The sequence below is a fragment of the Hyperolius riggenbachi genome, chromosome 2, assembly GCF_040937935.1.
Source record: "Hyperolius riggenbachi isolate aHypRig1 chromosome 2, aHypRig1.pri, whole genome shotgun sequence".
Taxonomy (NCBI): domain Eukaryota; kingdom Metazoa; phylum Chordata; class Amphibia; order Anura; family Hyperoliidae; genus Hyperolius; species Hyperolius riggenbachi.
Window position 1 is genome coordinate 406333790 of NC_090647.1, and position 14818 is coordinate 406348607.

The window sequence follows — 14818 nt, forward strand, 5'->3', positions numbered from 1 at the left end:
CGTTGCCAACAGCAACGAGTTGCCAGCACATGGTTTTCTAAAAGTTTTGGTAACAATTTTCCAGATGACTCCAGGCTTCTCAATGTAAGATCTAGGTAATCTATCTTTATGGCACTATGGGACATAGTAAAGGAAAGATTGAGATTGTTGTTATTACAATATGATAGAAAATCAGGTAAAATGTTCTGGGGTGCCCTCCATATCAGCAGCAGATCACCTAAATGAAATCTGACTGGTTGTTTGTGGTTCCACCCAGGTGTGCTGGGGGGAGCGCGAGACCCCCAGAACATATCATCCCAGGTAGTAAGGGATCTGTATACCACGATTTGTTGTAATCGGTCAAGTGTGATCTCGGCACATACACACATACACACACATCCGATTTTATATGTATAGATAAAATATTATGTGAAAAAGATTATGTGAAGTTGTTTTATTAGGGATAGCATGCAGAGTTATACATATTTTAATTTTTATTCTTAGTGTATATGTGTATTATTATGACCAGCTGTACTGTGTACCTTATGTGCAATCCCACTGTGGTGTTAGTAAACTAGCGGTGCTGCACCTTTGTTTTTTATACTGTATATCTTTATGTCAGTAGTTCTCTGTAACCGATGTCTAGCACAAACAGACATATAGATATGAGTAAACCACTGCTAGGGGTTGATTCATGAAATCACAGTAACATTTTTGTGCGTACACAGCAGACTTCAACTTTATCTGTGTTTTTACGCAGGCAAGGTAATGTGTGTTATAATAATAATAATAATAATAATAATAATCCAAACATTTGTATAGCGCTTTTCTCCTGTCAGACTCAAAGCGCTCAAGAGCTGCAGCCACAGGGACGTGCTCAAGAGGCCACCCTGCAGTGTTAGGGAGTCTTGCCTTGAACTCCTTACTGAATAGGTACTTGACCTAGCCAGGATTCGAACCCTGGTCTCCCATGTCAAAGGCAGAGGCCTTAACCAGTACACTATCCAGCCACTGTGTTATGCTAGGTACAAGCAAGAAGTTTTCAAACGATACAATTTTCTGGAAGATTTACCTGCCAGATCGATTTTTTCCAACATGTCCAATCTGAATTTTGATTGATTTCCGGATCGATTTTCTGTTAGATTTCCATTCACTTTTATGTAAATCGATCAGAAAATCTATCAAGGTTCAGATCGTACACGTTGGAAAAAATCGATCTTGCAGGTAATTCTGCCAGAAAGTTGTATTGTGTGTACCTAGCATAAAACACATATTGCAAAACTCGCAATAATGTACTTACAAAACATGCACGTTGCTTCTATAATAGTTATTGTTGCAATGTTCTCATAAACCCCAATAAAATTACTATGGACTGCCTGCGCACAGCAATTTTACTGTAGTTTAGTGAATAAACCCCATAAGTGTGCAGGGAGACAAAAATGACCAGAAGACAACCAGACCAGTACTGTGACAGTCTAATAACAATAGATAACATTCTGTCAATGCTTGCAACCTTTAACTTCAATGATTTGGGAGAGACCTGGTAATGAAACATGAAACCATGAACACAAGCAAATAAAATATTTTATAAACCTTATCAAACCTTATTTATTAACATTTTTGTCTTGTACATTGCCATACAAAATACAGTGATAGAGATATTTTCTAAACGCATGTAAACAGCTTTTAGTTATACAAAAATCAAGTTGCTAGTAGTTAATATGGTTTGTGCATTATTAGAAATAAGCATTTATATATAAAAAAAAAACAGCCAAAGTATTACAAAATCAGTTGGCATAAATAATAAAGGCTGCTAAAAAGAATTGCTTACAAAGCAAAATTAAGTCTGACTGTTAAGACCCCTAAAGTAAAGCAATTCCAACTACTCAGGTATGTGGCTTTATGTATCACAACCATAGAGCTCCACTCTCATAACTATGCTTTGATTCCAACCTTTTGGAACAATCCTCAGGAATCGTGAATATATTGGAGGATTGAATTCGTTCTTGAAATATCCAGCGCCGTTGCTGTTGCCCTTGAATATCTGAAATAAAAAGTTATAGTCAAATATCTTTCATTTGGCTTTTCATTAGCCTGATATTAATAAGTGCGGTTTCTAATCTCTAACGTACAAACTCAATATTAAAGCAAACTTCCAGCCAAGCCACAAGCTAAAACCAATTTATTATCCTACTAAAACTCAAACATCCCTGCCATACTGCCTATTGAGCCAAATTAAACTCCTATTTCCTACAGGTGCCCACTAATGATGCAATCTTGATTGTACAAACTTACCACTATTATGTATATGAGGGACTACCTAAAATATTTATTAAATGAAAATTGTATGCAGGTTGGAACTCCATGCATATACAGTAATTCCCTGGGTGGGTTTTCAATGCAGGACTTATTACAGCAAGGTAAGTGTGCTAACTACTGTGACACCATGCTGCCTTTAGCTTGCTAATTGGAATATTAATATGAGATATTGCTGATCAGATTGGCCGCTCTTTCCCCCACCCTCCTCTAAAGGTGTGTACATGCCTATGATGAATTTTGATTGTTGGAGATTGGGATCAGGGCTGCCTCAGCCAACTTTGATTAAACGTGTGTTTAGAATTTAGAATTTGCTACAACTACTTCCTGTGGTAATACATTCCACATATAGACTGGCCTGCCCGTTCCCCAGACCTGATTATAATTGAGCACATCTGAGATAGCATGTCTTGCTCCATCCACCAACACCTTCATTTTAAGTGTGACTCCAAATCCAGACATCCATGGGTTGATAAATTTGATTCTGCGCTCAATATTAAAGTAGAAAAAAACACTACAGGCTGATCCAACGTTGATGTAATGTCCTTAAAACAAGACAAAATGGGGCTCAGTAATGTGTGTTTGGCCTACACGTGCCTGTATGACCTCCCCACAATGCCTGGACAGGCTCCTGATGAGGTGGCGGATGGTCTCCTGAGGGATCTCCTCCTAGACTTGGACTAAAGCATCCACAACAGTCTATGGTGCAACAGACTGGGTTATAGAGCAGGACATGATGTCCCAGATGTGCTCAATTAGAGGATTCAGGTCTGGGGAACAGACGGGCCAGTCCATAGCATCAATGCCTTTGTCTTGCAGGAACTGCTGACATATCCAGCTATATGAGGTCTAGCATTGTCTTGCATTTGGAGGAACCCAGGACCAGCCGTACCAGCCGTACCAGCATATGGTCTCACAAGGGGTCTGAGGATCTCATCTCGGTACCTAATGTACCTAATGGTAGTCAGGACACCTATGTCCTGCACATGGAGGATTGTGCGCCCCCCCAAAAAAGCCACCCCACACCATTACTGACTCACTGCCAAACGGTTATACTGGGGGATGTTGCAGGTAGCAGAACGTTCTCCACGGCATCCTCAGACTCTGTCACGTCTGTCACATGTGCTGCTCAGTGTGAACCTGCTTTCATCTGTGAAGAGCACAGAGCGCCAGTGGCTAATTTGCCAATCTTGGTGTTCTTTGGCAAATGCCAAATGTCCTGCATGGTGTTGGGCTCGAAGCACAACCCCCATCTGTGGATGTCGGGCCTTCATACCACCCTCATGGAGTCTGTTTATGACCGTTTGAGCAGACACATGCACATTTGTGGCCCACTGAAGGTCCTTTTGCAGGGCTCTGGCAGTGCTCCTCCTGGTCCTCCTTGCACAAAAGTGGAGGTTGTTGCCCACCTATGGCCTCCTCCACATCTCTTGATGTTCTGGCCTGTCTACTGTTAGCGCCTCCATGTTCTGGACACTACACTGACAGACACGGCAAACCTTCTTACCACAGCTTCCATTGATGTCCGATCCTTGCTGCACTACCTAAACCTTTTGTGTGGGTTGTAGACTCCGTCTCATGCTACCACTAGAGTGAAAGCACCGCCAGCATTCAAAAGTGAGCAAAACATCAGCCAGAACCACTCCTTTATTGGGGATGTCTTGCTAATTGTCTATAATTTCCACCTGTTGTCCATTCCATGTGCACAACATCATGTAAAATTGATTGTCAATCAGTGTTGCTACCTAAGTGGACAGTTTAATTCCACAGAAGTGTGATTGCAGAGTGTGTGTGTGTGTGTGTGTGTGCGTGCGTGCGTGCGTGTGTGTGTGTGTGTGTACACTCTTCTGCCCGTTTAGCCTTTAAAATGAAAAATAATCCTTTCTGACTCCAGATAGCACTCAGTTAATAATCCCAGAATCAACTCCACAAGAAATTACTTTGTAATTATAGCCGTAGATGTTCTTCATTACAAAGAAAGCATCTGACTCATCTTAAAATGCAGATATAGAATTTACGATGACTACTTTCTGTGGTAAGATGCTTCACATTTTAGCCACTCGTACTGTAAAGAGCCCCTTTCTAAACAAAAGGCCAAAACCTATTCCTCCATACATAGATTGTGTTGCCCTTGTGTTTTGTCTAAGCCGAAGGTCAAAATGCTCATCTGCCAAGCCTTTGTATTTCCAATTTATTTATTTATACATATTTATCAGGTCACCTCTCAGCTGTCTTTTTTCTAAGTTAAATAAGCCCAGTTAGATTAGTGAATGGGAACATGGACTCCCATTCAGCAATCAGTCTATTAACGGGCGGCGTGAACGCTTGCAGCAGCGATCGTGGTGAGATACGTATATCTATGCATCTGGAGCTAAGATAAAGCCTCCAGGGGTGTAAATATACTGTACTATATCCATTGACTGGTTAAATTACACTTGCCATCTGCCAGCCCATATGGCTATGCTATGAGATCTTGTAAAATGTCACTAACCTGCTTAGTGTTTTTAGTAATTTTTTATCATCTGTGAAAATGGCAACATTACTTTGTATTCCTTATACTAGATTATTATTAGGTTAATTTAAAAGGTATATAGTTGCCCAAGTATAGGTAGTATATTTGCCCCCAGTATAGGTAGTATAGTTGCCCCAGTATATACTAGTATAGTTGCCTCCAGTATAAGTAGTATAGTTGCACCAGTATATGTAGCTAGTATAGTTGCCCCAGTATAGCTAGTATAGTTGCCCCAAGTATACACAGTATAGTTGCCCCAGTATATGCAGCTAGTATAGTTGCCACAGTATAGGTAGTAAAGTTGCCCCAGTATACATAGTATAGTTGTCCCCAGTGCCTGCTCCCCACTCCACCCACTTCCTTTCTGTCCTGCTTTCTTCCTCTTCACAGCAGCCACGGGGCGCACTACTGTGAGACGCGCTGCTATGAGACAGGATTTTGAAGGAGCACGGAGGAGAGAGGCCGGACGGGAACTATAATAGAGGAAGCTGCAGCCAGCTCAAAAGGTAACAGGAGCAGTGGCCTCGGGGGAAGGGGCGGTGCGAGCAGCAGCTGTAGAAAGAGGGAGATGGGAGGAATGCCGTTCCAGGGCCCATGCCGCCTGATGCAAATGCGTCACTTGGCATCATGGGCCAACCGCCCCTGTAATCACCACTATTCAAAGCACATGTACAAGTGATTATTACAGCTACAGCACCAAAAGCTAATTCAGTGACTGAAGGAGTGCCCATGTGGGCCCCTTGGATCCTGGCCCCTGGTGTCGTCGCAGCCTCTGCCCCCTGTGCTACTATGCCACTGACTTTATCTATCAAATGCACATTTGCCACTATTGCTAATGTTTTAAACTACACATGAACTATGTATATATTTTGTACCTGTGATGCTGGGTGTTTTGATTGTACTTCATGTTGAACTACTTATATGTTCCTCACTATGTCTGTTTTGTACTCTGAACAGCACTATGTTTGTGCTATATAAAGAAAAAAAAATATTAAAAAGTATTTCAATACATTCTTTCATACCCTTATTATTATTATTATTATTATTTATTGGATTTATATAGCCTCAAAATATTAGGCAGTGTTGTACAATAAATAAGGTTACTATGTAAAGCACTGTTGAAGCTGTCAACGCTATATAGAGACACATTTATAATAATAGTATGCATTACAAACACATCAAATGCAAATTTCTGGCTGACAATTTTTCCTGTGCATCCTCAAACATAGATTCTGTAATACTGCTTGTAAGTACATTCTTATACAGTAAAAATGATGCTTAGACTGCAATTAACAATTGTTTCCTGGTACAGTTGTATTGGCAAGACACAGTAATGCCAGTGCCAGACCTATCCTGCAAGTGGGGCAATCTGTTTACTGTACCTTTTCCATTGACGTGCCTCCATCTATGTAGGCTTTCCAGGTCTTTCCATTATCGCTGTATTGAATACTGTAGGACTGCACATACATTTCACTTGTAAATTGTCTGGCTCCTTGTGTTGTGATTCCAGTAATTTTCTTTACTGTGAGAAAATCAATTTGTAGCCACTGCTGGTTGTTATTTGACTGCACAAAGAAGATATGAAGAAGATAAGCATAATTCATTAAACTTCCTTAAATAATGCACATAATATAACCATAATTGTCAACACTGTAATTATGGGTACACCTGCCTGAGGCCAAGTTAGCTCGCAGCATGATTGTAAAGGTGGAAGGGAAAGAATAGTGTATATCTACTTTGATTGATGGCTAATCATTAGATAGCTACATAGTTATTCATTTGGGTTTAAAAAAAGACATGTGCCCATCAAGGCAAACCTTTTAAACCTCACTGTACCTCACCCCGAGAGCCACAGGGGCAGAAACTGTTTGACTGGATCAAGGTATCACATTGCTTTGGATGCCATTCAAGGTAAAGAAAGCACCCAAACCCCTTTTAGACACAACTGTAGAATCTGCCGTGAGTGCTCCCTGTGGTAAGGGACTGTAAACTGAGGAAACTCAAGCTAGACAATGAAGATTATCAATGTAGTCGAGTGTATACTTTAACCATGTAAGCTGACATAGACAATGCACATCAAGGAACCAGGATTTCTCATCAACCACCTCATGTACTTCCGCTTCAGCTTCTTCTGCTCCTATCAGAGTTTATTTTCATCACAAGACCCCTCAAGCAACACTACACTATCATAAAAAAACAACAACATACAATTCTGTGGAATTCACTGTGGTAGTGAAACACTTTGTATACACAGATTGGGAACTTTGACCCACTAGCAGGTTAAAAGGATGCGTGGATACTGTGCCTTTTGAGGTTTGAGTGATGGCTTTGTTTTGCCTATAAGATTGCTGTCATTTTAGAACTGTACTAGGAGTAAGTAGTATTTATAGCCTGTTATAATTTTTTCTTTCTCATTAGGGTGATTTTTCTTAACAACTACTGTATATTATACACTGTGGATACCTTTTAATTGTAATCTTGTCTACTATTTAATAGTATCGAGGTAGTCACCTGAAGTATCGAGGTAGTCACCTTGTCAAATACATTAATGATGTATCCGTAAAATAAACTTGCACATGTTTACCTAGTAGATCTGGAGTGGTGCTTTAAAGCAGTAGGATCAGCCATACTATGCCAGTGGAAAAAAACACATATATAAGTAGATACATACTTGATCTACTTACATAACACATGTATTATACTGTCCACATTTTGATTTCAGTGAATGTTATATAGTAAATGATGAGAATTCTGTTCCTGGTGGGGGCTATGTCTTTTGCCCACAGTTAAGGCTAACTCGTGATGTAATTTCTGCCCTTTACTTTTTTTCTTGTCTCCTCCAATCGCTGAGTCGCCTCAGCCTTGCTTGTAAACACAAGTGAGTAGGGGATTAGGTTTCAGATAAGCAGTTGGCTGGGAATTAAAGGGAAGAGGAGGAATAGATTATAGATAAAAAGAACCCCCAGCATGCAATTCTTTGGCACAACTACTAAAGGGCCAGTGCTCCTTAAGTATGTGATAGCTCCAAATCATAACAGCAGAAAAAGTTTTGAAAGTTTTGAATGCAGGATTAGCATATTTATCACTTAATACACTCAGACCAGTTGCTGTTGAAATTTGATTTTTATGGTGACGATACCGCTTTAAGACAATTCACACATTTGCTGCATTTACCCCTAGTTGTGTTTGAAGTTTCCTTCAGCCATAGCTCTGTCTAACGCTGGGAATAAACGGTTTGTTTTTGAGCCATTTAAATGGCTCAATAGATAATTTCCGACATGTCCGATCTCCCACTCGATCGTTTCGCCACTCGATTTGTGATAGCAGTGAATGGAAAAGATAAGACAAACGAGTGGAAGATAAGAGAATCGACTGTAGAATCGAGCGGCAAAACGATTGAACGGGAGAATCGAGAGGCAAAAATGAGCAGTGTATGCCCAGCATTATGCTGGGAATACATGGGTCGTTTTTGATGCTCGATTCCACTCGATTCTCTTATCTTCCGCTCGTTTTTTTTTTATATTTTTCATCTCACTTCAACGACAAATCGAGCAGCAAAACAATTGAATGGTGATCGAACATGTCGGAAATTATCTATCTAACCATCTAATCAACTAAAAAACGACCTATGCATTCCCTGCATAACACTGTCGATTAGTTGATACCCAGGTTCTATCCAGATGATGATGCCCGATAAATTTTGCTAAAGCATGCTATGCAATCATCGGTTTTCCTGCTTGAATCTTGGTAGATTCAATCTCTTTTATCGAATCTGCCATTCATACACAGAAAAGCATGCCTCGTCGATTGTAATTTCAATCATTTTTTGCAAAAAAAATCTATTGAAATTATTATTCAGACCAGTGGGAAAACATTGAGCAGCAATGGAAGATTTATAGTTGTGAAAGATTATTGGTTCGTTTAAGTTATATTAAGCTAGATAGAATGTGTTAATGATTTCTCAAGTATTACATTTATAGAACTCATGGTTGCTAATTCTAATGGTTCAACTAAAGGTCCATACCCATGACGCAAATTTTTTGGCCACTTTTTCACAATGGGCGACTTTTTTTGAATTATTATTTTTAATATCATGTAACATCGTTTAACAAAAATTCGTAAAACAATGTTTAGCGACGTGTGGCGAGCTCAACCCTCATGTCACATCATTGAATGATGATAGTTCAGATCCCCATTGACCACCGTGGACATTTTACTGCGATTGTTTAAACGATCGTTAACTCCATCACTGCTGCAGTAGTGAAGATGAATCAGGGAACAATCGTTGGTTGCTGCTGTTCCCCTGATCCATCTGCACGTGGTACTTATGCTGGGGATACACGATATGACCTGGCGGCTCGATTAGCCGCTGGATCGACTCCCGCCGCGTCCCCGCTGCTGTCCGGATCGATTCCCGCTCTCCCCGCGGGCGCTTCCTTATCTTCCGCTAGACTCCCCACTATTGTCCGCCCACGGGGATCGAACAGGCGGGGATCAAGCGGGGTCGTCTGACCTGTCGGAAATTATCAATCGAGCCATCAGCGGCTCGATTAATAAGGGGGAAAACGGTACCGTGTATCCCCAGCATTAACTTTAGGCATCTTATAAAAGATCAATTGGTTAGTCAATAGCTTCTGTTGAAATCTTTCCAATAACAAACCTCTAAGTCAGCTGCTGAAGTTCATGCCTGTAAACTAGTTACCATAGTAGGTTTCATGATAAATTGCTTACAAAATGTTCTAATTAATTCTTTAATAATGTGTATAGCCTCTAGAATTACCAACAAGTCAGAAACATTTCTATGCATGTAAGATACATCAACAGAGGCATTCATGAGATAGCTACAGTTATCTATTTGGAGGCACTGCATTCAGCTCCCTGCAATATTGGTAATGTGTCAGTTTAATGTCTTTACTTTTTCCTATTGTTTTGTAAGTAAACATCAGCAAGTTCTAAGAATGCCCGGCAAATAGAAATAGTTTAATCAGCATGGTCTTGTGCCAGGGGGGTATATTGCATTATATACCCTATTAAATTATGATATATATATATATATATATATATATATATATATATATATATATATATATATATATATATATATATATATATATATATATATATACAGTGCTGCCCATAATTATTCATACCCCTCACATATTTTGAGTTAAAGTTACTTTTATTCTCCCAAATGATTATAAGACGATGTGCAAGAGACATTATTGTGGAAAATAAATTTCTCAGCTTTTATTTAGAGAAAAAAAGTGCCCAGGTTAAAATTATTCATACCCTTCTCAATAATCAATAGAATAGCCTGTATTAGCTATTAAAGCAATCAAATGCTTCCTATAATTGCAGACCAGCTTTTTGCATGTCTCCACAGGTATTTATGCCCATTCATCTTTACCGGTGAGCTACCAATCTTTCAGGTTGGAGGGTCTTCTTGCCATCACCCTGTTCTTTAGCTCCCTCCACAGATTCTGTTTGAAAGTGGGAATTGTGTTCTTTGGGTTGAAGGCTTCTCCTTTTTTATGCCAAATGAAGGAAACATTATTGTGACCAAAACATTCAATTTTTGTTTCATCTAACCCTAACACAGAAGACCAGAAGTCTTCTTCTTTGCCCAGATGAGCATTTGCAAAGGCCAAGCAAGAATTTGTGTGCCTTATCTGGAGAAGTGGTGTCCTCCTTGGTCTGCATCCGTGGAACCCAGCAGTGTACAGTGTCTGTTGGATTGTGTGCCTTGGGACATTGCCACCAACAGAACCCAGATTCATCAGGATGGCCTTGGTGATGATCTTTGGATTCTTTTTCACCTCTCTCACAATCCTCCTAGCCAGCACAGGTGTCCCTTTTGGCTTCCGACCACGTCCTCTGAGATATTCCACAGTGCGGAACCTCTTGTATTTTTTATTAATACTTTGCACTGTAACCACTGGAACTTGAAACCTTTAGAAATGGCCTTGTAGCCCTTTCCTGACTTATGAGCAGCCAAAATGCGCAGCCGCAGGTTCTCAGTGAGCTCCTTTGTCTTAACCATGTCTGTGTCCACAAACCAAATGCAGAGAGCTGCTGTTTTTCACCTGTTGAGTTAATTAAAACAGCTGTTCCTAATTAAACAGGGTAATTAGGATGCAATAGAACAGCTTGGACTATTTGGAATGGTATAGAACTCTGGATTTTCCCACAGACTGTGAAAGTTTGTGAAGGGCATGAATGATTTTAGACTGGACATTTTTTGCTCAAATGTAAATAAAAGGTGAGAAATATTTTTTTTTACCACAACATTGCCTCTTGTACATTGTCTTACTATCATTTGGGAGACACCTATGTCATTTCCTGTCAAAAAAATTACTTGCTGGTTGAATAAAATTAACTTTAACCACTTGATGACCAGGGGATTTTCCCCTTATCTGTGCTGCGTGGGCTCTTCAGCCCACAGCACAGATCTTGTTTGCAGCATGGCGATCAGATGGGGTTACGGTGGTTTTGTAATTTCTGTTTTTCAGCGATCATCTATCACACGATTGGATAAGAACAATTGTTTTTAAAGAGATGCTGAAGCAAAAAAAAAAAAAAAATGATATAACGATTGGTATGTGTTGTACAGCTAAAAAATAAAACATTAGGAGGAGAAGAGACATAAGTCTAATTTTGTTTCCAGTACAGGAAGAGTTAAGAAGCTCCAGTTGCTATCTATGCAAAAGAGCCATTGAGCTCCATGACTTTCAAAGTCACAGAGAGCTCTGTCTTCTGAAACGTATTATCTCAACTGTCAGTCACTGTATAGTTTTTTCTTCCCCAGAGGACAGTTCAAAAGTTCACTAGCCTGCTCTGTAAAATCATTTAGAATGCTGAGTAGTGTGTAAATTGCAAATATTAAAGAATGATGCAATGTTATTAAAAAAAAAATAAAAAAACTATATAACTGAAAATAAAAATATGAGATTATTTTATTTGCTTCTAATGTTCTAGTAATTATCCGTGCACACAACCAATTCATTATATCATATTTTTTTTCCGCTTCAGTGTCTCTTTAACCTCCTTGGTGGTTATCCCGAGCTAGGGTCAAGGCGGAAAATCGCAGCTAAGAGCGGTAATCCCGACCTCTGCTCGGGGTAGCCGCCGAAGGCAGAATGCAGAGCAATGTGCGCAGCGGGAACATTTCTACATACCTCCCGGCAGCCTCGGACTGACCCACCAAAGTACCGAGGATTTGCTCGGTAGTCCCCGCCTCCACATCTCTAGTGGGCCCCGCCTCCACTCCTGGGGTGAACAAATCCCTGCCTGCAGCACAAAGTTTCTCCTCTCAGCGTATGGATCAGTCACGCTGAGAGGCTGCTGCAGGCTGGGCTGTGTCATGTAGCTCAGGGCAGAGCTACATGACCCCAGCCCCCATGTGATGCTGGGCAGCAAAGTTTAAAGGCTCCAGCAGGCCTGGCTAATCCCAGTGCATGGCCGCTGGATCCTTTGCTAAGCCCCGCCCCCAGCAGTGTGCAGTAACATTCTATCTATGTTCGGCAGGGCCAGAGTCCCAGGCATTGGGTGCGAGAGCTTCTGATCCTCCCACCTGCAGGCTGGTCTTGACTGGCCACTGCTTCACTGATTGGATGCCACCACAGCCCTGGCTACACTTCCTGGACCAGAGGCAGGCAAGAGGAGAAGGTAGTGCTGTGTGTATATGTGAGTGAGTGTGTATGTGTGTTTACAACAGGAAGTGTATAGTGTGTACAGTGGACTGTCTGTGTATGTGTGTGCTCATGGCAGGGGACTCTGGGTGCAAAAAAGCGCCGCCTCTGACAGTGAGAGGCTCCGCCCACCACCCGCGGGAAGCCCCACCCACCACCTGCGGGACGCTCCACCCCCTCCATGGGGCACTTTGGGAGATTCGAACAGGAATTCTAATGTAGCCTGCCCAGATGTCCCCCAGATTTAGGGTCCCCTGTCACACCATCAGATTTGTCCAGGAACATGTCCCAGGTCACCAACCTTACAACAGACCCACTTAACACCATGAGGAACACCTAAGGTACCACCCAGCGGCACCCAGAATACCTAGTGTCACCCTCTCTGCCACCCTGCAGCACAGTGTCAGCCTGCCACCCTGCAGTACCTGGTGTCACCCTCCCTCCCATCCTGCAGTACCTGGTGTCCCCCTCCCTCCCATCCTGCAGTACCTGGTGTCACCCTCCCTCCCATCCTGCAGTACCTGATGTCCCCCTCCCTCCCATCCTGCAGTACCTAGTGTTACTCTTTCTGCCACCCTGCAGCAGTGTCAGCCTCCCATCCTGCAGTACCTGGTGTCACCCTCCCTCCCATCCTGCAGTACCTGGTGTCCCCCTCCCTCCCATCCTGCAGCACCTAGTGTTACTCTTTCCGCCACCCTGCAGCACAGTGTCAGCCTCCCACCCTGCAGTACCTGGTGTCACCCTCCCTCCCATCCTGCAGTACCTGGTGTCCCCCTCCCTCCCATCCTGCAGTACCTAGTGTTACTCTTTCTGCCACCCTGCAGCACAGTGTCAGCCTCCCATCCTGCAGTACCTGGTGTCACCCTCCCTCTCATCCTGCAGTACCTGGTGTTACTCTTTCTGCCACCCTGCAGCACAGTGTCAGCCTCCCATCCTGCAGTACCTGGTGTCCCCCTTCCTCCCATCCTGCAGTACCTGATGTCACCCTCCCTCCCATCCTGCAGTACCTGGTGTCACCCTCCCTCCCATCCTGCAGTGCCTGGTGTCACCCTCCCTCCCATCCTGCAGTACCTGGTGTCACCCTCCCTCCCATCCTGCAGTACCTGGTGTCACCCTCCCTCCCATCCTGCAGTACCTGGTGTCATCCTCCCTCTCATCCTGCAGTACCTGGTGTCACCCTCCCTCTCATCCTGCAGTACCTGGTGTCACCCTCCCTCCCATCCTGCAGTACCTGGTGTCACCCTCCTTCCCATCCTGCAGTACCTGGTGTCCCCCTCCCTCCCATCCTGCAGTAGATGGTGTCCCCCTCCCTCCCATCATGCAGTACCTGGTGTCCCCCTCCCTCCCATCCTGCAGTACCTAGTGTCACCCTCCCTCCCATCCTGCAGTACCTGGTGTCACCCTCCCTCCCATCCTGCAGTACCTGGTGTCCCCCTCCCTCCCATCCTTCAGTACCTAGTGTTACTCTTTCTGCCACCCTGCAGCACAGTGTCAGCCTCCCACCCTGCAGTACCTGGTGTCACCCTCCCTCCCATCCTGCAGTACCTGGTGTCCCACTCCCTCCCATCCTGCAGTACCTAGTGTTACTCTTTCTGCTACCCTGCAGCACAGTGTCAGCCTCCCATCCTGCAGTACCTGGTGTCACTCTCCCTCCCATCCTGCAGTACCTGGTGTCACCCTCCCTCCAATCCTGCAGTACCTGGTGTCACCCTCCCTCCCATCCTGCAGTACCTGGTGTCACCCTCCCTCCCATCCTGCAGTACCTGGTGTCACCCTCCCTCCCATCCTGCAGTACCTGGTGTCCCCTTCCCTCCCATCCTGCAGTACCTGGTGTCCCCCTCCCTCCCATCCTGCAGTACCTGGTGTCCCTCTCCCTCACATCCTGCAGTACCTGGTGTCCCCCTCCCTCCCATCCTGCAGTACCTGGTGTCCCCCTCCCTCCCATCCTGCAGTACCTAGTGTTACTCTTTCTGCTACCCTGCAGCACAGTGTCAGCCTCCCATCCTGCAGTACCTGGTGTCACCCTCCCTCCCATCCTGCAGTACCTAGTGTCACCCTCCCATCCTGCAGTACCTAGTGTCACCCTCCCTCCCATCCTGCAGTACCTGGTGTCACCCTCCCTCCCATCCTGAAGTACCTGGTGTCACCCTCCCTCCCATCCTGCAGTACCTGGTGTCACCCTCCCATCCTGCAGTACCTGGTGTTCCCCTCCCTCCCATCCTGCAGTACCTGGTGTCCCCCTCCCTCCCATCCTGCAGTACCTGGTGTCCCCCTCCCTCCCATCCTGCAGTACCTGGTGTCCCTCTCCCTCACATCCTGCAGT

The 14818-nt window shown here is 43.6% G+C and overlaps 1 protein-coding gene across 1 annotated transcript in view; it reads right to left on the reverse strand.

Moving 5' to 3' along the window:
* Positions 1-1560: 1560 nt before the first annotated feature.
* The window catches only part of F5 (coagulation factor V), a 485541-nt gene continuing 472283 nt past the window's right edge, over positions 1561-14818 (reverse strand). Inside the window, exons 25-26 of the mRNA XM_068269820.1 lie at positions 6190-6372; positions 1561-2023 (exon numbers count right to left, since the gene is read on the reverse strand). Of these exons, the coding sequence (XP_068125921.1) occupies positions 1880-2023; positions 6190-6372 (327 nt within the window). The 3' untranslated portion in view covers positions 1561-1879. The remainder of the gene's footprint in view (positions 2024-6189; positions 6373-14818) is intronic.